Raw genomic sequence first — 24212 nt, 5'->3', positions numbered from 1 at the left:
AGTGCTGCATATCACTGGGTATTTCAGCTCACTGTTTGTCAAAGTTCATCCCGAAGGATAAGCCCTTTGGAGAATTTTCAGAGGTTCATAAACTTCTAATTAAAGTTTCCCATATCTTGTGAAATCTGGCAGAGCATTGTCAGTAGCAGTATTAACCTTACCACACTGCTTCCTCAACAGCATCTTGAATAAGCCATATCCCTTAATGCTGAAATAATCTAAATGCAATAATGATATTCATCCTCCCAATAAATATTCTTAGCTAGTTGGAGGTTTATCATTGCATCTGGAAGAATATTAGGACATCCATTTAGATTAAGTTTGTATAATGAGAATGGGTAGAGCTTTCATAATTTTACTTCTATTTGTTCTATCCCTCAGCTGGACAGTACATTTATAAAATGCCATCTCTCGTCACAGGGAAATCTGGAGACTGCTCTATGGGTTCAGGTTGTATCAGACACTTATCTTCTGCAAGGCTAACACTCTCCTTGGCTAAATTACTGTCCAATGTGAAGTGCAGGTTTTACATAATAAACTGGGTAATAAATATTTCCCACAAAGGTGCTGGAGATGCTTTTAAATATGTATAGATATAGATATAGATATAATGTTTTCAGGCTGTGAAATGAGAAATACTATAAAATTTCTGAATTCTGTTTTTTATATACATTACGTCTCTTGCTCTTGGGCATATTGTGGGTCTGATCACATTCATATCCATGTAGGAAATAGTTCCCTTGGCAAACTGGATCATGGCTGAGTAACTATTATCCCTATGGGTTGGCCTTGTGGCATGTTTGAAATGTTAACTGATATGTGGATTTAAACTTGGAGTGATGCCTGCCTCAGTCAAGGTCCTAAGGCTACAGTCTTGCTGATTTGAGGACAACAGGGGAAATTCTGCGTTCCTGTACTTCATTTTAGCCTTGCTCCACTGGTGACAGTGATGGGATCTTTCTCTTTTGAAAGAGCAGACTATCATGTCTGAGTTCCCCTACAAAGAGCTGAGAAAAGATCTTTGTCCAGTGTATGCAAATATGTATTCCTGGGTTGAGAAAGATGAGGATTTTGTTTCTACTGATTCTCCAAGTCATTGAACAAAGGAAGAAAAAGAACAGTTTTAAGGGCTGGCCTCGTATTCCTATTGATCTTCAGCCTAAGGAAAGCATTTGTCTTGCTAGAGAATGACATGGAATCTTTTTTCTTCCTCCTCCTCCTCAGGATAACTAACTAACTAACTAACTTACTAACTAGCTAAAGCCTTGATTAGGACTGCTGCTAGTAGACTTCCCAGTCCCTGCCTCAGTAAATGAACCAGAGAATACTGCAGTTGCTGTAAAAGCAGCAGTGGCTGCAACAACTACAGTAGCTTTTTTTCTGATTTTCCTCTTTTCTCAAACAGTTTTGTGAGAGAATGAGACAGCTTTATTATAGCCTAATATTCTGAGGCAGTGAGTGGCCTGGGGTTATGACACTTCAGAGATACAGACTTGGATACACAAAAGAAATCTGTGAAACACGGATATAACAAGATTTTGGAAGGGTTTTTTTTGTTGCGGGTGGGTTTTTCTATTCATGAAAGAATGCATCTATTCTCGTCTCAGGGAGCCAACTATTAACACTCTCTCTGTGCTACTTGTTGAATAGGCTGTTGCAGATAGTTGACTGTCACAGAGAGATACTCTCTGCTTTTATGGGCTGATTCAGCACATTGCAGATATTAATAACACGAACAAAGTTCTACACAGCTGTTGTTTAAATTCAAACATAAAATACTCTGTCCCTCTCCAGTACTGCTCAACACAGGGGTCCATTGGCTTCAGTGAAACCACACTGGATTATCCCAGCTAACAATGGATTTGGCCAACAATGGCTAACACAGCGAACAGACCATTCCAGTAGATGCTCCCTAATGGTAGGTTTCCCTCTAAGGTATATATGTTTAATTGATTAAAAGATTGAGGAAGGAATACACCAGAAATATCTGTATGTTCCAGGTTGTATTCTTGTCTCATGCTTATATAATTTCAGTGTGAACCTGTCTTAGACAGTGCATCACATCCATGACAAATTGGTATAAATCAAAGGAAAAAAAGGCCCACTTTTTTTGTTTGCCTTCCCCCCCCCACCCCCTGAGCCTGGGGCATGAGTGTGTGTGTATAAACTACCTTCAAAAACAAACCACTATTTGGAACAATCTAGAGAACCTTCCAGCAATGTGTTTTTGCTGATGTATTGCACCGTGGCATAGCATGGCAGTCTAATCACAGCAGTCATGTCACACTACTTGAGCGACTTTCAATTGCCTTGCTTGCCCTGCTCTACACAAAATTGCAGGCTGCAACGTGCATAAAAGGACTCAGTGTTTCTTACCTCGGGTTTACGGAGATCCTGAAGACACGACAAATTTTATTTTTGTGATTTTATTGATCGTCGCTGCCCCTTTCACCACCTCAGATGTTTTTCTCAGATGATGCTACCTGCCATTGTCTAAACCAGCTTTTAGCTGGCCAGCACTGTCAGCAGTTCTAGCAAATACTAATGGGATTAAAACCTGCAGCTCGGAGAGGAGCTGGAGCAACACAGGTCTGTGCGTGGCTGTGCTGTGTTTTGTTCTTTCCAGTGCTCTGACAGCTCCTGCAGTACATGACACACAGAGGGAGAAAAATACCGTACCTTTTGGGAAGCAGTGGAAGCCAACCTTTACTGAAGTTTTTTCGATTGGAGTACAGTCTTTCATACATTTCAGTACGGGGTCGACAGAGTAGCACGTAGATTCCTCGCCATCAATAGTGGGATTTCGATTCAGCTTCACGTAACTGCGCTGCAGCTTGCACCCTAAGAGGAAAAGGAAAGGTGGTTAAAATTGTAGAAATAAATCCCAATCGATCCTTGCAATAATAAAGGTCCATATTTTCTCTTCAGCTTTTATTAAAACACAGGTATCTGGCAAACCGTTTTCACGGCAGCGAGGTTATCGAGATAGGACAATAATAAGTTGAGGAAAGAGTCTGAAAGGGGAGCTATTTTTAAAATCTAATTGCACAATATAACCCAAATGGAATCATGTATACTCAGTTTTTTAGAACTACATAATACACAGAAAATAACCTCTCATGTCTGAAAGCTATTAAGAATAGATACTGCAAGGTACAATGGCTACTTCATTGCATTAGGAAAAATGTCAACTGTAGTGAATGGATTAGAAAAAAGGCAGCATTTATATAATAACATCAAGGATAATTTTTGTATTGGATGATTTTTATAATGCTGCAATTATCTCACTAGAAAGGTATAATGTAACTTAACAGGATCCCAGCTATGACTCCGTTTCCTGACACACAGATAGGTACAATTCCACTGCCACTGAAGTCAAGGAGAAAACAACCATTAACTTCAATAAAGTTGTCTCAGGTCCAAGGCAAATGGAGATCTACCAAACAAAACTGTATTGATGTTATGGGAGATGATCATTATTTGTCCAGCTACATGTGAGATGAAGCTCTTTACTGCGGAATTATTTCTAAATATTTTACTGAGACTGCACTCTCAGATGGTGCAGAACAAAAATGATTTTTTTTGCACTTTGGAAATTTACACTAACGTGGGATCTGACACTGCATTCGTAGTCTGCAACTTGTTTGGTTAAATTAAGTCTGCAGACAACAGCTGAAACTGTCTCGATACAATGGTGAAAATGACACTTTTTTTTCAGTGGGAGCAAGATTAGGCCTGATTTTGCCTCTCAGTAAAAAAGCTACTCAGTGTAAGAAATCAGAATCAATTATTTAACATTGAAATGCACACGAGACGAAGACTGTTGCTGGACTATATATTCTCTATATTCACAAGCAATGTTTTAAACAGTCAGTGGTTAATAAAGTTAAAATGGATATATATTGCTATTGCAATTTCTAAGTAAAAGATATCTGCTGCTTTTTTTTTTTTTAAAAAATTATTTTCTAGCTGTCAGCAGAGGAGAAGTGAAATCGTATTCTCCCCAAGCATAAAGTGTTTCCAGACCTACTCACCCCCCGAGCAGGTTTCTTCTAGCAATACCCATGAGTGAACAAATGCAGAGCAGCTGTGTGCCAGCCTATGGTTTGGCATGAGGAGTTCATTGTGCTTTTCTCTGTCATTATTACTGCAAACTCCACAGGTCCTTCCTCTCATCCACGAAGCAACGGTGACCTGTAAAGCAGCACATCTTTGTAGGGAATACCAAAGTGATGGTCTGTTACATTGGCAAGGCAGGAGGCAGAAAGCAAACAGTGACTGTGAAAGTGAGCCCAGTACCTTAAGATTCCCACCGTCAAAAGTCACCCTCGTCAGTCCAAGTGTTGGAACTTCCACGATAACTGCTGTCCCGCTTTTATAAATTTTAACATCACCTGTAAAAAGATGGTGAGTCATAAGATGGTGATCTTCTTAATTTGGAATGAACGGAGAAACTGTGTGGCACAAAATACGCCATGATGCATTTTCCTTCACAATGATAGTTTTGCCGCTCCAGTTATATATATTTACATATGTATATTTATGTGGAGAGGGAAAGAAAAGCGAGAAGAAATAATTCCTTTATTTTCAAAAATATTGTCATGCTGTTACCTGTAGTTGAACCTGACTTTTGTATCCAGTATTTTGTATCTGCTGAGTCTTGAGATGATAATGACATTGGTGGTGCTCCAGCTAAATGTCTGAGTCAAGGCATCTATCTGTGACTGTAATAAGAATTTTTTTCCTGAATTTTTTTTCCAGTCACCAACCTGGCTATATGATATCTATAGGAAAGGGCTTTATTCATCTGTCAGTTATGTTGGAGAAAAGTAAGAGTGTATATACAATAGGAAACATGAACGTAAGTCAATACAAATCTTAAGAAAGTAGCCTCTAGTTTTATTTTGTATTAATCTCACTCATGTTTTCTTTACACTAAGATTTTTCTATGGGATTTATAAAAAGTTCCTGATATTTAGTTCCTAGGTCAGTCCTGGAAAGCTAGGTATCACAGCTTACCTTTTTCATACTCAGAAACTCCACTGTGTGATAGAACTCGTTCTTCATTGCATGCCACGAGGAGAGATGAATTTGCGGCAGGACAGATTGTGATGTTCCTTCAGGAGAAGCAAAAATCAAAGAGAAGAAACTCGTGGTTAATTTAAGACGTGAAAAGTACAGATATTTGTGACCAAAGCCAGCAGAGAACCAATTTGAATATCTGAACTTTGAATGAATGAACGAGCAGTTTTACTTTCCAAAGTGCAAAATTCATTGGCACTTCGGGCTTTGAGATTCAACCTTTAAAGAAAAGACAGCATGGGGACTTAATGAGCATGGTATCAGATATCTGTGGCTGTAAAATTCAAGACGAGAAACTACACCAGAAAGTTGCAGATGAGGATTCCTTCTGGAAATTCTGTCTTTCCCCAAATATCTCATTTGGGGGAAATTCACCATTTTCACCTGGGAACTGGACAACTCCCTGAAACTTTATAGCTCGTTACTGAGCCTGCAGTATAAACCACACTTACGCCAGTGTTGTGTTTATGTGAACCTCTCTGGAGAAAGACTGAGGATCAACCTTTCTGGTGGTAACGATGAATTTCGGGTGTTCAGTACAGTCCTGAGCCACCACCAGGTTGCAGCTTTTATTGAAAGAGTAGGAATGGCTCACGCCATCAAATGTTTTGAAATCTCGCTCCCTGACTTCACACGTGGCTGCAAAACAAAAGCAGAAAAGAAATGGCAGATGTGACCATGGTCATTTGCTGCAAAGCACTGAAAGACACCTCTGTGAGACTGAACTACCCAGCAAACAGGAAAGAAAACTTCCTCATGTCCTTGAGAGTAAGGAGTCTGTAAGGACAGGAGAGTACCACAGAATAACTACTCAGTATAGACTATACTAGTATTGGTTTTCATTACATGCCAAACACAAAACTCAAGCTAACGGGGGATAAAATGTACAGAATTGTGTAACAAACTTGGGTAAAACCTCCACATTTTCCCCAGAAGTGCTAGGCACCAACCCATTAGATTCACATGGCTCCTTTTTGAGTCCAATACACAGGGCAGAAAATACATGGAGTGTCTTTTACCCATCATCTGTTGCCTCTCAGGGCAGAGTTGGCACCTTCTCAGGAGGGGTAAAAGACAACCTCTAGTCCTTGCAGACAGGAGTGATTCCCAAACTCTGAATGTTTACAGCAGATTGAAGTCTCTTCATTCACCTCCCAGCAAACATCCTTCTCTGTGAGGGAATGAGCTGTTGAGAAAGCAGGGCTAGAAATGCTCTGCTTCCCTACAAGACCTCTACAAGGAAAGGCAAAGCCCAGCCGTGGCAGGGGATGGATCTACGCACATTGCTTATTCACGAGACAAACATATAAGTAACATTTACATTGATCTTCTTGTGCTATTTGTGAAGCTATTTGAGGCAATAAGTTCCAGGCAGTGATATCTCGAGTCTCGTAAGCTGGAGACGGGCCTAAGGGCAGAGTGAATGGCAGTCGGAGTGCCTGGCAGTAAAGTGTTACCTGAAAAAGCAGAAATGAAAAATACATTAAGATGAATTGAACCATATGCTCTTATCTTGAAAAAAAAAAATCTCGAGGATGCTTTTGTACGATTGCAGTTGTGTTGGTCTCTCCAGGATGCACCCAAACCTTCGGCTTTTGTGAGGAATCATTGTCGTCTCTCTTCGAGTCATATACTTGGCTTTTTGAAAAATTGTTAAGGACGTTGGAAAGTAGCTGACACAGATGAAGTTTAAGCATTAATTAAGTGACTTCTTAAAAACTTCTTAAAAAATAAGGTAACAAGTAACTTGTTACTTAACTTACATCAGTTAACTGATGGATGTGTCTGGAAAAACTGGCATGAGTAGCACTGGGGAAAGATCCTTCACTGTAACTAAAAATTATATTTACCAAGAGAACCAAATTAACGCCTAGTGCGCCTATTTCTTCATTATCAAGTATTAAAGAGCCTGCACTACTGAAGCACCATGGAAAGTTAAAGACACACTGATTTCTCTGTGCATGGATAGCTAGCTGTTATTAATTTGCTGGAGATCCATAGGGGGAATTTATCAAAGCGGTGCATGGGGATTTGGTGGACAAGGACCAATTAATCAGTGGGATTCTGCAGACCATGCCTGTGCAAGCTGCTCTGAGAGGGTGACTAACTGCTCCAGTTTGGTTAGGGCAGAGTTGTGTTTGTGGCTGTTGTGACTTGCTCAGACCAGTCACATCAAGCAGGGTTACTGCAGGGACTTGAGTGCCAGCACAGACAGATGCTGTTCATGGCTGCAGCAGAGTGCAAAATGTTCTCAAGGCCCCCACTATCTGCTCTGAGACCCCCATTCAAGAACTTGTCACACTGGGTAAAATGAATAAAGAATTGAGTGAAGAGAGGTCATAACTGAAACAATTTGGGTCTCACTGCAGTTCTCAGCATGTAAATAAGGTATTTGACTACAGAGCCTGATTTTCAACTTACCACTGCACTGGACCAAAGCAGCACAAAATCAAGAGAAATGCTGTATTTCAACACCCATCTGATGTATATGGCAGCTTCTCTCAAGAGGAATGTTTTGCTTTTGTTTCTTTACATTAAGCATCAAAATGTTATAAGTTGAAAGTCTTGCAAGGTAAGGAAGAGGAAAATAAAAACTTAACGTACCTCAGGAACTTTAATTACTGTATCAATTGTTCGTGGAGAGGTTGCAGCTGCCCTTACTATGAGTTCATGAGATGGATTTCTCTGATGTGCTTCTGAGAAACCCAACATAAGTGCTGCACCAGGAACGTATCGCATGAATCTGGAGATAAACAAGATGTGACAAACTCAGGTACAGGAGCAAAAGCACACATAGGAGGGTGAGGACTACTGGCAGACCTGAAAAATCTGGAAAAAATGAAAGGACTGAAAAACCAAGGGAGTAATACTTTGGGTCAAGCTAAATGGTTGATTTTATCCAGAAGAAACACGCTGGGTTTATTTTGCCCATTTAAACTGGGTGTTTTTTGAGACTCAATAGAAGAACATTTCCAAACAAAAATGCATTTTGAACTGAAATATCAAATAATTTAATATGGAAAGTCAAATCAACCATGCTAAACTTTTAAATATTTGGGGGTTATCTTTTAATATGAAACACGTGGAGAAAGTAGAACACCTTCTGTGCCACTGAACTGGTGGTTTCCATCACTGCCCACCCAAACCCGTTTGCGTAGAAAAATTTCATTCAATTCCTTCAGCGTTTTTCAAAAGCCAATTGGGGTAAAAAAAAAAAAAAAAGGGAAAATAACAACTTAGGAAAGAGTGAATTACATACGCCATGGTTGTCTTTTTTATCCAGGATGGAAGCTTTCCCCATTGCACCTTCAGCTGTGCTGCTGGTTTCCTTGCCAGCCGCCCTGTGGTTGCGACGGCTGCTATCCTGTAGTCTTGGCACTCCGTGCCCCATCTCAGTCTGGCCTTTAAAAACAGGGAAACAAGTCACCCAAAATTCAGAAAGGAAGGACAAAACTAACCTTGACCGTTTCAAAAGGCAAGATTTTCTTTCACAAAATTTTGCATCGATCCTTACATTTCCAATGTTTCTTTCAGCTCTAAACGGGCTCATGGAGAAATTTTGACTACCTCTGGCAAAATCTGGGGCACAGTAGGAAAAAGGTTTGCTGGTCTGTGCAGAGCTAAATATACATGTTTCCTGTCTCAAAGCAGCCACTGAAACATCCTGAGATTTCCTTAGACTTTGTGAGTTCATAATCAATATGTATTTTTTTCTAAAAGATGACTGCATTATAATTTCTATTAGCCTTCCCCAGGACCTTCTGATATGAACCCACCCCACTTTTTTCAGTACTGGATATCATGCTGAATTTTTCAATTGCAGCTGCCGAAAGCAGAGGTTTGTAAATTGTTATGCAAAGAGCTCTTGCTTTAAAAGGTGTATGGGAAGCATGGCACAGGGAGACTGAAAAAAAAGGAAGACCTGTTTTATGATGCTCTCTCAGGCATCAGCCCATTAACCAACTTTGCTTGTTCCGTCTTTTCATATAAATCCTAAGAAATACAACGTTGCAAATGCATTTGGGTTATGAGTCTTCTGAAATGAATTATGTATAGAAAAGCAAGTAGATTCCCAGAGAAGAAAACTCATAATAGAGCAGATGATAAATAGATAGTAATGAAGCAGTCAATTTTTCAAACATTTTTTGTGCTTCTACTGGTCATACTTTGATGTCTCTTGAAAATCAATATTTTTTTTTTGCCAGATTTTGAAGTGTCTGAGTCTATTGCTATTATTATTAATTTTTTAGTCGAAAAGAATGGTGAAAGATAGGAACGTTTTCTGAAACTTCACTAACGTTGTGAAACATTTCAAAATAAGTATGCCTTTCCTGCTTAATTCTCCTGATCAGCAGTTCTCTTGTGCTTACTCTGGGCTTTGTAGATGCCTCTCTGGGCGAGGCTGCCTGTGTGCTTACCTGGGCTTTCAGAGGCAGTATCACAGCATCAGCACACGCTTTCCAATTGGTTTCAGCCAGCTGAACCACAACTAGTTGCACATCAACTTTGGCAGCATCAGAACGAACATATGCTGTAGCTTGATAACCTTGATTTCTGTTGTCACTCCTTACTGCCTGTGCCACAATGGTAATGCCAGGTGGAATCACGTCTCCCAGGAAGTTGCGCTGAAAAACAACCCCCAACCATCTGTGCTTAAGTATTTCTGTGTGTTTACTGGAGAACCTACGGTCCAGTTTATGTGTGCTGATAGCAGGAAGCCCCCCTTGTCCTTCATCACTTTAGTTTGCAGCACGTATTTCTATATCCCCAACAGGCAAGGATAAATTTTGTGGGAAACTTGATTATTCATAAATTTTCAAAGGCGTGATTGTTTTGATGAGGGATCCAAGACTCTTCCAAATTATCTTTATGCATATAATAAGATTTTGTTCATTATTGTAATATTTCGAATAGCTGCCTACAACACATCCCAAAGATGTTGAGAGCATTATACACATTCACAACTTATTGCACTATACTACAGTTTCTTCAAGCCACTCAAATATTTTCAAATCCTTCCCAGTAGCAGAACTCCCCTAGACATTGCCTGCATTTGCAGAGATATTTGTTCTATTATTATGTAGATACCTTTATGTAGTACAATTATAGAATACTAAGTGCATAATAAAGATGATCTGTGCTTAATGGGTCTTCACATTTACCAGTCAGTAATGCCCATGGAAAGTCTGATTTTAGTTATACAATGCATGAACTCATGACCTCCGGTCTACATCTAAAAAATAATTAGGCAGAGTTATTTATTTCCTCCTCATTTTTACCTGAATGCAGCTGATTTTGCATTCTGGGCTTTCATAGGGAAAATAAAATTCTCTTCCCTTTAACTTACAACTCCCTTCCCTTCAACTTTTATAATTTCCAAATCCACGCTTCCCCATACTGCAAACGCCCTCAGAAATGAAGCGTCATAAACCAAAGAAACCAGGAAACAAAAGCCTGAATGCAAGAGAATTTGGGAAAAAAATATTTTTTGGGGGGGGGGAAGAATATCTCAGTGGACTTTGATTTTCAGTTTATAGACTTGACTTTTAGTGTCCCAGCCCTGAGCTGGTCAGTGCCACCCCATCTCCAGCTGCTGCTCAGCAGCCGCACACGCGGCCGTACCTCCCGCCCCAGGCTGGAGCTGTGGCTGTGCTGGTGGCTGCTGACTCTTCTGCTTCTCCTTGAGCTGTGGGCAGAATTTTCTCCATGGTGGTGGCTGCTGCTGCTGCTGCTGCTCAGATGACTGCTCCTGCTCCTGCTGCTGCTGCTACTGCTGCTGCTGTTTCTGTGGGTGCTTCCCGACTCAGAGGAAGATGATGATGAGCTGCTTGATCCCTTATGGTCTGGATGCTGTGAAATAAAAATAGGTTAAAAATCTGTGATATGGCCTCTAGTTTTATAGTGTAAGTATCAAAACCAGAGATCTCAGATTCCCTTTATAGGTAACAGACATATCTAGAGCGTTATTTTTATTATCATACACAGACATGAAGTACGTTGGGTAGGAATGTGCCTTGGATCCACCTGGGCCTCTCTGCTGAAAGGAAGGCTGCATAGACAGTGATTGCAAATGGCAATGTCACACTGTTCAGGTCTAATGCTAGGGAAAATGAAAAGTGACACTTAGTAAGTGGTCAAATGTATCCATATGCAGAAAAAAAAGATATTACAATTTAATGAAAAACACTGTAAATCATCTTCCTCTTTCACAAGCAGGATACATAATAACTGTACAGGTAACACCTACAAAACTACTACATTATCACCCTTCTAATATATACTAAAAATACCTTTGTGTCATAATGCATACTGAATCTGGTTTCTGAAAAAATCCACATACCTAATGATTTTGCCCATGATTGCCTAAAAACTGTGAACCTAACTATTCCCATAGGAAGATCCTGCTGGTTTATAATTCCCCCATGGTCTTTGTTAATCCAGCTTTGGCTACATTATACATCATCTACTGCAAAGGTGTCTTAACCCAAATTTGAGGACTGCAAGTGCTGCAATAACAAAAAGATGTAGTATAACAGCATTTTTGTAATAAATCTGCTGATTTTGGCCATTGTCAGTATTGTTATTGGACAGTATGGAATGGTCAAGTGAAATGGCCCAAACAAAGCCCTTCAGTAAAGTGCTTGATCATATCAACTGTGGCTACCATAGCAATGTGCAGTGAATTAAGGACCTACCCAATGGATGTGAGCAGACCTGAAGCGGAGACGGTATACTTTTGGAAGGTGCAATTCCTGCAAAATTCCAAAAGAAGTTATTACCTACAGCTCAGTCAAGATCACCTCCTAGCAGAAGTCAAAGTATTAGAAATTTTACCCGTTCTGTAGACATGTCATAACTGTTAATTTGGGACTGGACACGTTCCCTCTCAGCTCGTTTGTCAGATGTGCCGTGACCACGGGAAGCACCGGAGCTTTCGCTGCTGCTGCTGCTGCCGATGCCACTGCTGCTGCTTCTGCTGCTACTCCCTGGCTTGGGCTTCTGCTCACGGACACTTCCCTCTCCTTCAGCAGCGCTGGCACGTGCAAATGGTGTGCTCTTGGACTGCTTCTTAGCCTTATGCTTTATACCAGATGCTTTGCTACTGCTGCTGCTGCTGCTGCTGCCTCTGGTGCTGCCTTTGCTGCTGCTACTACTGCTTCTGCTGCTACGGCCCTTGCTGCTGCTACTACTGCTGCTGTCCTTGCTGCTGCTACTACTGCTGCTGTCCTTGCTGCTGCTACTACTGCTGCTGTCCTTGCTGCTGCTACTGCTACTACTGCTACTACTTTTGCTACTGCTACTACTGCTCTTGCTATTACTACTGCTCTTGCTACTACTACTGTTTTTGCTACTGCTACTACTACTGCTCTTGCTACTACTACTACTGTTTTTGCTGCTACTACTGCTGCTTTTGCTACTACTGCTGCTGCTACTGCTTTTGCTGCTACTACTACTGCTTTTGCTGCTACTACTACTGCTTTTGCTGCTACTACTATCACTACTACTGCCACTGCTGCTGCTACTACTGCTGCTGCTACTGCTACCACTGCTGCTGCTGCTACTGCTGCTGTCCCCAAATGGGTAGAATTTCTTTTCTTTGGTTTTGGACTGCCTTGTTTTCAGATTCATCTGGGTGCCTCCCTGTGGTGCTCTCCCGTCAGAGTCACTGCTGGAGGGGCTGCTCGTTGTGCTCTCGGCGCTCCCGCTGGTGCTGCTGGCACTGGACGATGAGCTTCTGTCTTTTCTTGTCCCCTGGTCAGTGGTAGCATTGGCAAAACAAAATTACTTTGCTGTGTTCTTGCAAAACACCGTGAGTCAAATCAGATGCAGAGATTTCGGAATCTCTGCTTAGAAGACAATGTGTACTCCTGGTAGCATCTCTGCAGCACGTCACAACAATTCAAAGGCAAATTCATAATAATGTGTTAAAACCACATGTAGGCAGAACAATACCCAAAACACTCTTGTGATAACCAACATGTGCAGGAGTTGTTGGCCACACAATTACATGTAACTGTCCTACTATCTCGTGGCAGGTTGTGAGGGTGGGTGTCAGACTCTTTTGGTGCAGTTGCAGTAGCAGGAAAGAGCAGACTACCCCTCGGGCACACAACAGCTATTTTATGTCTTACAAGAGGTGTTCAGAAAAGCCTACAAAACCAACCTGCTCTTTCTAATGTTCTTCACCTGCAGAAGAGATGAGTGCAAACAAAAGACCTGCAGAAAGACTTGTGTACCCAAAAGCCTGTCTTTATATTTTTCAATTTCTGAATATTGTCTAAACAAAGGAAGATATTTAGTAAAAGAAATATAAATAACTAAACTTTGTGTAGTGTCTCCCACAAATTTAGAATTTTACATCAGTACCTGGTCATCGGTGTCACCAAGGATTTTTTTCAATCTTTTAATTGCTTCTTTTCTGGAAGATGCTTGTGCCTCTGGATCTTCAAATTTTACCAGACGTACCATTTTTGTAGGAGCTTGGTCTCCTGCTTGAATTGTGACTTGTATTTTTTCAATAGGTGCCTCTGTGTAAACTGAAATTACATGACAATTAGTATTACTGTTAGTATTAGGAACCAAATGAGAGAATAACCCAATTTTCCCATAATTTAGTTAGCCTTTTTTTGTCTTAAATATGAATGCCTAATGATTATTACCAGTATTCAGCAATTTTGTTAAAAATTTTCTCTAACAGCTAAAGCACATACTGGCAGCAAAATTTTAAAATATTCTTATGATACTGGATTCTTTTCAAGTCAATAAACAGAGTAATCAACAGATTTAAGTCAAATGAATTGGGTTGCTTAACAAGATAACACTATGGGTTAGGGAATTAGGCATCAGAGAGGAGTTGAGGCTCAATTCTTGAATCATAAAGAATGGTCCAATGGCTAGGCCATTCGTTTGATACTTAGGAGACCTAGATTCAGTGGCCTGCTGTGCTTTTATTTCTTATGATTGTGGATTAAGACATTAAGGACTAGATCCTGGCAGGGTTAATCCATAATTCCCTTTAAGAGTCTGGGTTTTTAGAATGTAGCTACAGGACACTGCATCAGATCTGTTGCCCATGTCCAATTGCTTCGTGCTTGCATCCCAAATCCAATGATTCAGGATGCATCAGACACACTCTGCAGGCACAGATCAGCCCTGCTTGAGGCTGGCCATGCTGAGTGGTACTGCTGGGAGAGCCGGGAAATCGCTGCTCGGGCGATCGGGGAGAAATGGATTCCTGCTGCCAGCAGAGCCCGCTGCCAACACTGGCAGACCTGCTACTTCTAATGGTAGTTTTAGTGGTACTAAGGAGGAAAAAACCATGTATGTGTGTATACACACACCCACTCACCCACTGTTTTCTGTTCTGTGCGCAGTCGTACTTACCTGGCTTGAGGCTCATTCTCAGGGCGTGCTCTCCAACGAGGTAATAAAGAGGCACGTTTTTGATAAATGCTGCATGCACACTTTTCCTCTCAAGGCACATTTGAACCCCAAATGTACTTGCATTGGAACACATGGACTGAACAAACGGATTTTTTCGGGAAGAAGAGCGTCCAAAAGAGAAGGGATTTCCTGATGAAACATCCTCTGCAGACTGTCTGTCCTATTAGGTAGCACACAAGTCAAGTTAAACTGGACAACAGTAAGAGGAATACTTGCATGTTATGCATCCTGTTTTGGTAATAGTTACATGTACTGTGCATGAGGAATGAAGCAGTTTATTCAAGACAGCAAGGCCGTGACATGGGACAACTTGGTTTTAAATTGGAGAAGATTATCATCTCAATCGGTTGATTAGACCATCTCCTGTAAAAAGAGCTTCAGGTTGTAGGAATGGAAAATTATATTACAAATTAATTCTAAATATTTAATTTTGTTTTCCTGGTGTATTAGATAGTGTTAACAGGTTCTTGATAAAACCGAGTGAGCTCTAGGCTGACTGGAGTTTTTTCCTTTGATTTTTGATTGGGTGAGACAAGAATTTTCAACTATGTCCACGAAAATTCTGTCAGTTGAGGTCTGACATAATACTATATCAATTAGATGGTCAAAACATATCATATATTAGATATTTCCACTAAAAACTATGTAATTTACATGTACTAAGCAATGCTTGCTGAAGAACAAATTAAAATTAATTAAAATTGGAATCAAATCCATGAAATGAAAGCTATGACTTCCTGAAGCAATGAAACAAATACGCAAAGACACATAATCATAAGCTTTGACTTCTCATGTAATTCAAGTTGGCAATTAATTTTTTTACTCAGTTTATCATGTCTCACAAGATTCCAAACTTGCATGAACCCCACCAAAAAAATGAAATTTCTAATGATGCTGGGAAATGCTCTGGTTAGTGCCATTGTTCAGTTGCTGTTCATTTAAGAATGAGCTCAGCGGAACACTGAGTTTTCAGGAAGGGCAGCACAGAGGCACAAAGCACAAGAATGTAGCTTGTTCCAGGATATTGGAAACTACTCTCGCTGATGGCACGTTTGTCTATTGACTTCTCCATGGGAAAGTGCTGTACTTGTCCTCTGTTCATCTCTTATTTTATCTGAAAACCCTTCAGAGTCGCACGACATCAATGAAACCAGAACAGGACAGTGCATTCCTCGCCTCTGTCAGTCTTCCATGGAATGAATTGTCACAGCAATGCCATCACAGTGCTGCCTATCTCAGAAAGCCTGTACTGGCTTTTATGGAAACAAGGCTCAGGAAGTCATCAGACTTGACACACAAGCTTCCATCCCTCCTCGAATCAGGATGCTTGTAAAGCATTAAATTTATCTCTACAGGTTGAGTAGTGGAGCATCTTGAGGAACATTTGTGACTACCCCAGGAATGTGATGTTTGCATAATGGTTGCAAAGTATTTTAAAGATTGTGGGCCTATCCTGTAGATGGCAGTGTAAAATTAATTACCAAAGGAAGTGCTTTTGCTTTAGAAAAAGTGTTGCAAGCCTGATGTATTACACTCCAGATTTTAAAATAATGTTACTACAGGGCTATTTGTGTTATTAGATTGAACCTGACTTAGTTTGAGTGAAGCAGCACTGCTTCACGGAGATGAATTGTGCCTTTTCCTATGGAGAAAAGAAATGGTCCCCTACTGATTAAAAGCCAAAAAAAGAATAGTCAGACGCTACATCATTTACCCTGATGTTATCGGTCTCGCCTGACGCAGAGTCTGAATCGAAGGACATCTTCATTATGTCAGGCACTGCTTCAGGTAGAAGAACTGGAGTCATCTTACTAGCAGCCAAATCCCCAATATTTCGTGTGACAGCAAATGTCTTAGACCTGCAGAATAAACATTAGAGGAAACCTGTATTGATAAAGCACTGCTGAGGAAAAGGCCTGAATAATGCCTTGTAGCACGTACTCAGCAGCAAGTATCATACCTTGCAAATTGCTTTACAGATATTTACAGCATCCTTCCTGTTAGTTGTGTTTTCAAGGACTGCTAAGAGTAAATAAAGACACAGACCAATCTCAGGAGCAGATAGCTCAGTCAGGCTTTTAGAATCACTAGTCCAGGTTAAAAGCATTGCAGCTGGTCAGATCTCCATAGCCTGACTCCTGGAACAACAGTGCACCTACTTAGGAGCCTGGTTGTGGATTACTACTTTTTTGAGTCTCCTGTTTTGATCTGGACTTCTAAATTTTTAAACTAATTTTCTTTGACTTCACTACACTAGGCTTAGTTCTAATTTCTTTTGACATTATATTAGGGAAAATACTTCCATAACTTCAAAAAACAACCTGGGGACTGGTGGCTACTAAATGCTGTTTCCTGTGCAATTTTTATTAAAGTAGAATTGAAGAAAGGAGCCTGAAATCATCAAAGTGTCTCCATCTGGATTTAAATTCACTGGTACTCAGATCTTGGCCATGGTTTGGCAAGACATCACAGAGAGATGTGTAGGAAGGTTAAGAGCTTATTCATGTAAATGTGTTCAGTACTTTGTTTCCAGTGTTGTGAACTCTAAGCATCTTAGCCAGGATCCAGGAGAAGTGATATAAGGTGCAGCACGAGGCTGAGGCTCCCATGGCTGAATATCCTGACCCCCTGGCTCCATAGCCCACTTCTTTACGGACTTTGTAACAGCGCCGTGATAATTATGAGTTTTGTTTTCAGTCAGAGAAACATCTGGAATGCTGAACACTTTTGAGAGAGCTATTAGCACTGGGCTAACTCTACCTTATTAGCCATTTATCAGCGCTAACATCCGGCTCAAAAGTCCCCACGTGCTGTTTGTCAAGGATGGAGCTGGTCTCTTTGCCCTTGGGCTTTTGTGGTCTGCCCATGGAGGAGGCTGCTGTGACAGTGAATGGAAAGATGGTCTCAGAATGGTCTCTATTTTAATACGGTCCACACTGTACTAGCCTGAGCAATTCCAATCTAACCCATTTGAAAGATGAATTTGTATTCATTTGATAGCCCTCTCTTCCTCTTGAAGGCTCCTACCGTGCTGTGTGCAGTGTAAAGCACACAATTGCTCTTCATGTGGAACACCTCAATAAAACGTGTGTCACCTGTGGGCTTTGTTTTCTTTTCCATCTCTCTCCTTTTTTAGATAAGGACATGACAGCAACGCTCCACGCTGGGTGATAGGAGAACCTTGAAGAATGGAATCTGAAATAAAATATTCTCCCTAACAAGCTGAGGGGATAAAAGAAAATACAAATCAACTTGCATTTCAGATGGCTCATCTGGGTAAAGAGACAAAAAGGGGACACGGTTTTATTTTAATCCCATTCAATAATTCAAATGACCACTGAACTGCAGGCTGGATCTCCAAGCAGAAAGCCCTGGGGTTTCTTTTCCAATTTTTTTTTTTTTTTTAGTATTTTTATGCCAATAGTCTACTCCTGCCACCTAATGAAAGCGAAGGATCGATTCCTCCCTGTTGAGCACAGAGAGCCGACAAATGTAGCTGCATCACAGGTGACACATGTCAATGTCTGCAGAATCACACGGCACGGTAAAAATAGGCTACAAGAGCCAGCTCCGGTGCTTTAACAAGAAAAAACAGTCACAAAGAAGGCCTAAAGCTATGGTATGAAAGAATCTGTTCTCTCTGATCCCACACAAGGGAGAAAAAATAAAAAGGAGATTTTCCAATATGTATTAGCGCATTTTTTGGATGAGAGAAGAAGCTGTGCTGTAATATAAGCCAAACTCGCTGCAGGGGTAAGGGACAAGCAATTCAGCTATGTTGGGCCCACTGATGTTTCAGAGAGTGTGGCCTTGCATACATCCCTAACACGGGGACAGAAGAACTTAATGTCTGCTTAAAACAAAAAAAACCCAATCAACAAACCAAAAATTTTCTCAGGTTTTAAAGCTCAGCGTGACATCACATCTGAATAAATGAGAAGCGGGAGGCAATCACCCAGCCAGGCCTTTATCTCTCTTTCTGCTGTGGTGAAACAAAAATTTCTGCCTTTCCTACGCATCTTCCTCCTGACCTTGGTACAAAAGTGATACAAAAACAGAGAGTTGGAGTTGTTTCCCTCTCCTGTCCCCAAACACACGGCGCTGCCTCGCGAGCTCACAGCGCGCTCTGGCTCCTCTGCATTTTCTGCTACTCATGGTGTGGTACGTTGGGCAAAGTGTTGTGATTTCCTAATTCATCTTATAAAAAAGATGCCCGTGTGAAGGAATTTCTGCTTATCCTACAGTTAAAACAAGCAAAAAAGCCATATGATGCAAGCTCTATTCAAGATTGTGTACATACTTCAGTAGCCTGTTATTATGAATATGTGATATATTAGCAAAGTGCATTTTCTGGCAGCTCTCCATATTTATACTTTAATCACAGGGCTCTAATTTCCCCTGAAATTTATTTGATTTTTACTTTTTCTTGTAAATTTTGTTTAAAAGTATGTTGAAGTAGCCATCTGTAGTATACTAAACAATTATGTTAAAAGAGCCTTAAAAATAACCATTATTTTTAATTAAATTTAACTTTGATAAGATTGAATTGAAACACATGTTATATATTCGCCCCATAGCATGATTAATTATTTTGCTCTGATTTCTGCTATAGAGAGAGTCGAGTCCGTAATGTGCTGATTTGTCTTGGGAATGCAATCTCTCTATGACCAAAGTTTTCATTACTTTTTTTTTCTTTAGAGTCTGTGATTGCTTGCCTGAATTTCTCTTAGGCTCCTGAAAATTTATATAAATCCCACTGCTGTGACACCTGTATGGTGTGTAGGATATAAATGAACTTAATGCTATTGAAGACTGTTTTTTTCCTGTGTCTGGATGTGAGATGGAGGGGAAAATACTCTCACATCCTGCCTAGCTTTAATGACATGGTACTGTAGAAGGTAACCTGCTGACCATTGAGACAGTGCCCAACACTGCAATATTTGGAACAGAGCTCACAAACAAATGAAAGATCAATAGTTTTCTAGAACTATTTCTTTAGATGGGGGACTGAAAGCTAACAAAGGAAGGTGTCACAATATCCCTAAAATATTGACTTCAGTTGGTTCTTTACTCTTTAATGATTTAATGGATCCATGTAAAAGGAAGAGAAAGACTATATTGAACTAAAATTTTTGACTCATTCTATGTAGACTATATCTCTCTCTATATATCCTTTTTCTCTCTACCATGCTGCTTGTTTCTCTTCACACCTTTAAGATTTTACTTTGCTTGGTCTTTGACCCCCTCAGTGATGTGGTTCAGTGTTATATTCTCTAGTTATTGCTTCACCTTTACTTGCACTCACTGCTGTTTCATTGCTCTGTGTGGTTTGTACTGACCATTTGTTTTGTAACAATGAACAGGAATGCTTTTTGGAGAGGAATCGATGGTGCTAAAAGTTAGCTAGTGAGTATTAGGTTTCTCATATACTTGGCATTATAGAGCTATTTCCAGGTGACTACTTCACTTTATAAATAGCAATGCTGCAGGGTCTGGAGCAGGGCTTGGGCTGGAACTCATGGGCTCCTCTGCTGCAATCCCATGTTTCTGATACTGACTTGCTTTCTGCTTTCTGGGAAGGCATTTAACCCTACCTTGTGCCTTCTTTGATTTCCCCTTAAGTCAAAGGAGAAAAATATTTTTTGTTTTGCTTTGCAGGGGGGTTTCTGCTAATATTTGTAGCTCTGCTTGAGGCTCTAAACTCTGTATCGGTGTTCAATATTCTCATTTCAGTTCAGCATCCTTACTGAGTTCATTAATATCCTCCTCACCCTCTTTAACAGTGAGAGTTAGTAAGAGTGGGTGCCTGCTTCCCTGATGACCTTGGGAGCAGACTGTCCTGGCCTCCTCAAGAAACTGAACCAAACAAAACCTGCAGCTAACTCTTGTTGCATGAAATGCTGAGACCCTCCCTGCTTTGCCCAGAGAGCCTTATTACAGTCACACCTGATGGAGTGCAGGACTTGTCTTAGGGAGGAAGATGTGATGTCAAATACCCGTCGAATGGTCTGTGACTGTTGGAGGGCAAGGGAGAACAATGATCAGCCCAAGTGGTGGCTAAACTGAGGAGACCTGTAGAGCGTCTCTGGGCCAGCAGCCACGGATGCTAATTGCAGATGCTAATTGCAGCTGGATCAAGCCACTGAGCTCTTTTGTTATGGCTGCCTTCCTAGAGCAGAAACTTGTTAACATTTCAATGGATTGTATAATAGCCGACTTCTCTTGTCAGTGATGCTTTTTCCTTTGTGATGACTTTTCAGCTTGTCTGTCTCAGTTGTTTTTCATGTATGTGTGTGAAGGTTTTCTAAGTTTGGTCTACTGCTTTGATTCCTTGGACATACTCTTTCTGTTTCCTCTCTCTCTTTGTGCTTGTATTTCCATCTGTTTTCATTTGTTTGGGCATCTGGCTACAACAGTTTTCCAGAGTGTATTGTAATTGCATGCACTGATAATAAATCAAGTAGACCTAACAGGTAAGAAAACCAAATGGCAGCCACAGGAAAACAAGGTAAAAACACAAGAAACATCAAATCCTCTATGCTTCAAGGCATAAAATGCAAATATAGATGGGTTATCTGTTCTAACTGATAGGATTCAGCTGGCTTATATCTTACCTACTGTCCCCAGTTCAAACATTTGTAACGAGATAGAAATTTTATGTCATTTAAGTTTCAAGTAGCTTATGGATCTCAACAATTGAGATACAGTTGTAAGGAGGATTTCCAGGTGAAGACCACAGGCAGCAACACGTATTTGCAAGCAAAGCTTTGGGGCATGCCACTTCATTTAAAATAACCATAAACCACACCAATCATCACATAGCATCAGTTATCCAAGCTGTAAGTCAAACCCAAGATCCCCAAGCAAATATTCTGGTTTATTTCGAAGACTGTGCTTTGCTACATAGAAAGGTGCCAAGTGCCGTGTCTTACCTTACGCTAATTATGTCAGTCTCATCTTTACATGGTGGAATTTCAATTTTGATGTATTTTTCCTTCATATTGACAGTGGCAACGACATTCACAGGTACATGAGCATCCACTTTGGCATGTGCTTCCAGCCCTGCCTGGATCGTGCGTGTGTTGATTCCCATCACAAAGGTCATCTCCTTGGCCATGCTGAAAAGGTAGAGTGAGGGTATAATTATGTTCAGGCAGCAAGCAGCTGGTGCATTTTTATGGCCTCTGTCACTCGAAAATATTATTCTTTTACTTTATACTAAATATTTACCTTAGACTCATTTTGGATCTCAGCCTGATGTTGGCATTTAGCAACTCAGTCAGTCTGAAATCAGACTTTGGAGAAGGTGTAATCTGCGCTTGAACTATTACAGAGAAAGCAAAGAAAGTGTTAAAAATGCCCTCCAATCCTGGCAAGCACGTTTGGATTGCTCAAGTAATGAGATATATTACCATTTCCTGCTGCTTTTGTGATGGAAGAGTAATAGAAGCTGGTCTCAGTTGGGAACCCCGTGCAGGTGGGCACGATGCGACGGATCTCAGAGGACAGGAGAGCCTTGGTCCACTGCCTCCCTACACCACTCTGAAGGCTACTGATTATTCTCCTTAGTGAAGGGGTTTTTTCATCAGATCCGTACCATGCCTGAAATTACAGAGTTCAACACACCTGAATAAGCAGAACTTGAATATCATGATCTGTGTCATTAACTGTGCCTCAGGGGAAATTCTGCCAGCAATGATTGTAACTAATCCTGATCAGAGCTTGACCTTAATTACCTTGATTAATATTGAAGACAAAAAAAAACCCCACCAACCTTGAATTAAAAAGTTAGAAAAAGGGAGAGAATGTGTGAGAGAAGCAGAATTTTAGAGCTTTTGATTCTTGGCTGGTGGTATTTTCAAAACAATACCTGCAGTGCATTTTGGATGGCGTTTTTATCAAGTCCACCAAAGAACAACTCCTGGCCAAACATCTTCAAGTAGCCTGATGCAAAAGGTTTGTCACTGGAGAATGCCTTCCAGTCAGAGAGCTGCACAAGAAGATGAAAAAAGTCTAATTCTTCATAACATTTGAGGAAGTGATATCTCAGAGATCCTCTTTCCCCCCAGAATTTACCGTTTTCAGGATTTTCTTGAAGTCGTAGTCATTCTCCCAGTCCCTGTCAGGAGAGTAACCTTTAGCAAACATTTCCTGCAGTCCTTCAACTGTTATTCCCACCTGTGGGAAGAAGTGGAGTGTAAATGTCAATTGGATGGTGGTTGTAAGAAGGGATTAGAAGGTGAACTGTGGGCAGACCAAATTACCTCCAAGGGATCAGCCACTCTTCCAAGGAAATGTGTCCGCAGCTGGGACATTACCATCGTTGGAATTGAGCTGCCTGCATTATTCAATACCAAATATTTAGCTGCCAGCCCACTCATAAGGAACTCTGAAGAGAAACAGAGAGTAAGACACAGCACAGTTAGTTTTTAAGTCACAGTGTGCAGATTGTATGTATTTACTAATTTTGTAATTCAACCACTACAGCATGATATGAGCAAGGTCAGAAAACCCAGCTATAAAACTGATGTAATAAAACAGTTATAAACAGAATATTTTGCATTTTTTCAGCTAATAATGGGCAAAGTTATAAGCCTCCTGATCACTGCATGGTGGTTATGCTTTTTTTCCCAGTTGTTTCTGTATCCTAGAATCACAGAATGGGAGCTCAGTGTTGAAAGGGAACTCAAGGATTCCAACCCTCCTGCTGTGGGCAGGGACACCTTCCACTAGACCAGTTTGCTCAAAGCCCCATCCAACCTGGCCTTGGACACTTCCAGGGATGAGACATCCACAGCTTCTCTGGGCAACCTGTTCCAGTGTCTTGTCACCCTCACAGTAAAGAATTTCTTCCTAATATCTGATATAAACCTATTCTCTGTCAGTTTGAAGCCATTCCCCTTTGTCCTATCACTCCCCTTTACACCCTTGTGTAAAGTCCCTCTCCAGCTCTCTTGTAGTCTCCCTTCAGGTACCGAAAGGCCACAATGAGGTTGCCCCAAAGCCTTCTCTTCTCCAGGCTGAACAATCCCAATTCTCTGAGCCTTCCCTCATAGGAGAGGAGCTCCATCCACCTCATCATCTTGGTGGTCCTCCTTTGTACTCACTCCAGCAGGTTGATGTTGTTCCTCTGCTGGAAACCCCAGAGCTGGATGCAACACTCAAGGTGGGGTCTCACAAGAGCAGAGTAGAGGAGCAGAATCACCTCCCTTGACCTGCTGGTCACGCTGTTTTGATGCAGTCCAAGCTACAATTGGTTTTCTGGGCTGCAAGCACAGGTTGCCAGCTCATGTCCAGGCTCTCATCAACCAGCACCCCCAGTCCTTCCTGGCAGAGCTGCTCTTGATCTGTTTGTCCCTCAGACTGTGTTGATACAAGGGGTTGCCCCAACCCAGGTGCAGCACCTGGAATTTGGTCTTGTTGAACCCCAGGGGATTCCTATGGGCCCAACTTGTCCGAGTGTGGAAAATCCACCTGCTCCTATCCTTTCCATCCAGTCAGATTCTGTAGTGTCAGCTTATGAAATGCTTTTATGAGACATCATTTAGGGCACCCTGACAAAGGGGATCAGAAATGAAAACAGATTTGCCATCCTTTGTTAATAGTTTAGGGAAAGTGATACAGATGTCCTGTAAGGACAGATGGTGAGCTATAGATTTGTCTCTCAAATGACTCAGAGGCAATTT

The 24212-nt window shown here is 41.0% G+C and overlaps 1 protein-coding gene across 1 annotated transcript in view; it reads right to left on the bottom strand.

Moving 5' to 3' along the window:
* Nucleotides 1-24212, bottom strand: part of LOC103759554 (vitellogenin-1-like) — a 43327-nt gene that overhangs the window by 630 nt on the left and 18485 nt on the right. Inside the window, exons 14-35 of the mRNA XM_018083735.3 lie at nt 22791-22915; nt 22603-22704; nt 22397-22516; nt 21939-22128; nt 21757-21850; nt 21459-21644; nt 16241-16385; nt 14467-14686; nt 13450-13619; nt 12396-12834; nt 11917-12206; nt 11778-11834; nt 10705-10932; nt 9501-9707; nt 8342-8484; nt 7687-7825; nt 6404-6539; nt 5535-5721; nt 5020-5117; nt 4300-4394; nt 4035-4194; nt 2680-2841 (exon numbers count right to left, since the gene is read on the bottom strand). Coding sequence (XP_017939224.3) covers nt 2680-2841; nt 4035-4194; nt 4300-4394; nt 5020-5117; nt 5535-5721; nt 6404-6539; nt 7687-7825; nt 8342-8484; nt 9501-9707; nt 10705-10932; nt 11778-11834; nt 11917-12206; nt 12396-12834; nt 13450-13619; nt 14467-14686; nt 16241-16385; nt 21459-21644; nt 21757-21850; nt 21939-22128; nt 22397-22516; nt 22603-22704; nt 22791-22915 — 3693 coding nt within the window. The remainder of the gene's footprint in view (nt 1-2679; nt 2842-4034; nt 4195-4299; nt 4395-5019; nt 5118-5534; nt 5722-6403; nt 6540-7686; nt 7826-8341; nt 8485-9500; nt 9708-10704; nt 10933-11777; nt 11835-11916; nt 12207-12395; nt 12835-13449; nt 13620-14466; nt 14687-16240; nt 16386-21458; nt 21645-21756; nt 21851-21938; nt 22129-22396; nt 22517-22602; nt 22705-22790; nt 22916-24212) is intronic.

The sequence above is a fragment of the Manacus vitellinus genome, unplaced genomic scaffold (genome assembly GCF_001715985.3).
Source record: "Manacus vitellinus isolate BGI_N305 unplaced genomic scaffold, ASM171598v3 scaffold_67_pilon, whole genome shotgun sequence".
NCBI lineage: Eukaryota > Metazoa > Chordata > Aves > Passeriformes > Pipridae > Manacus > Manacus vitellinus.
This window is presented reverse-complemented; position numbering and strand designations above follow the sequence as displayed.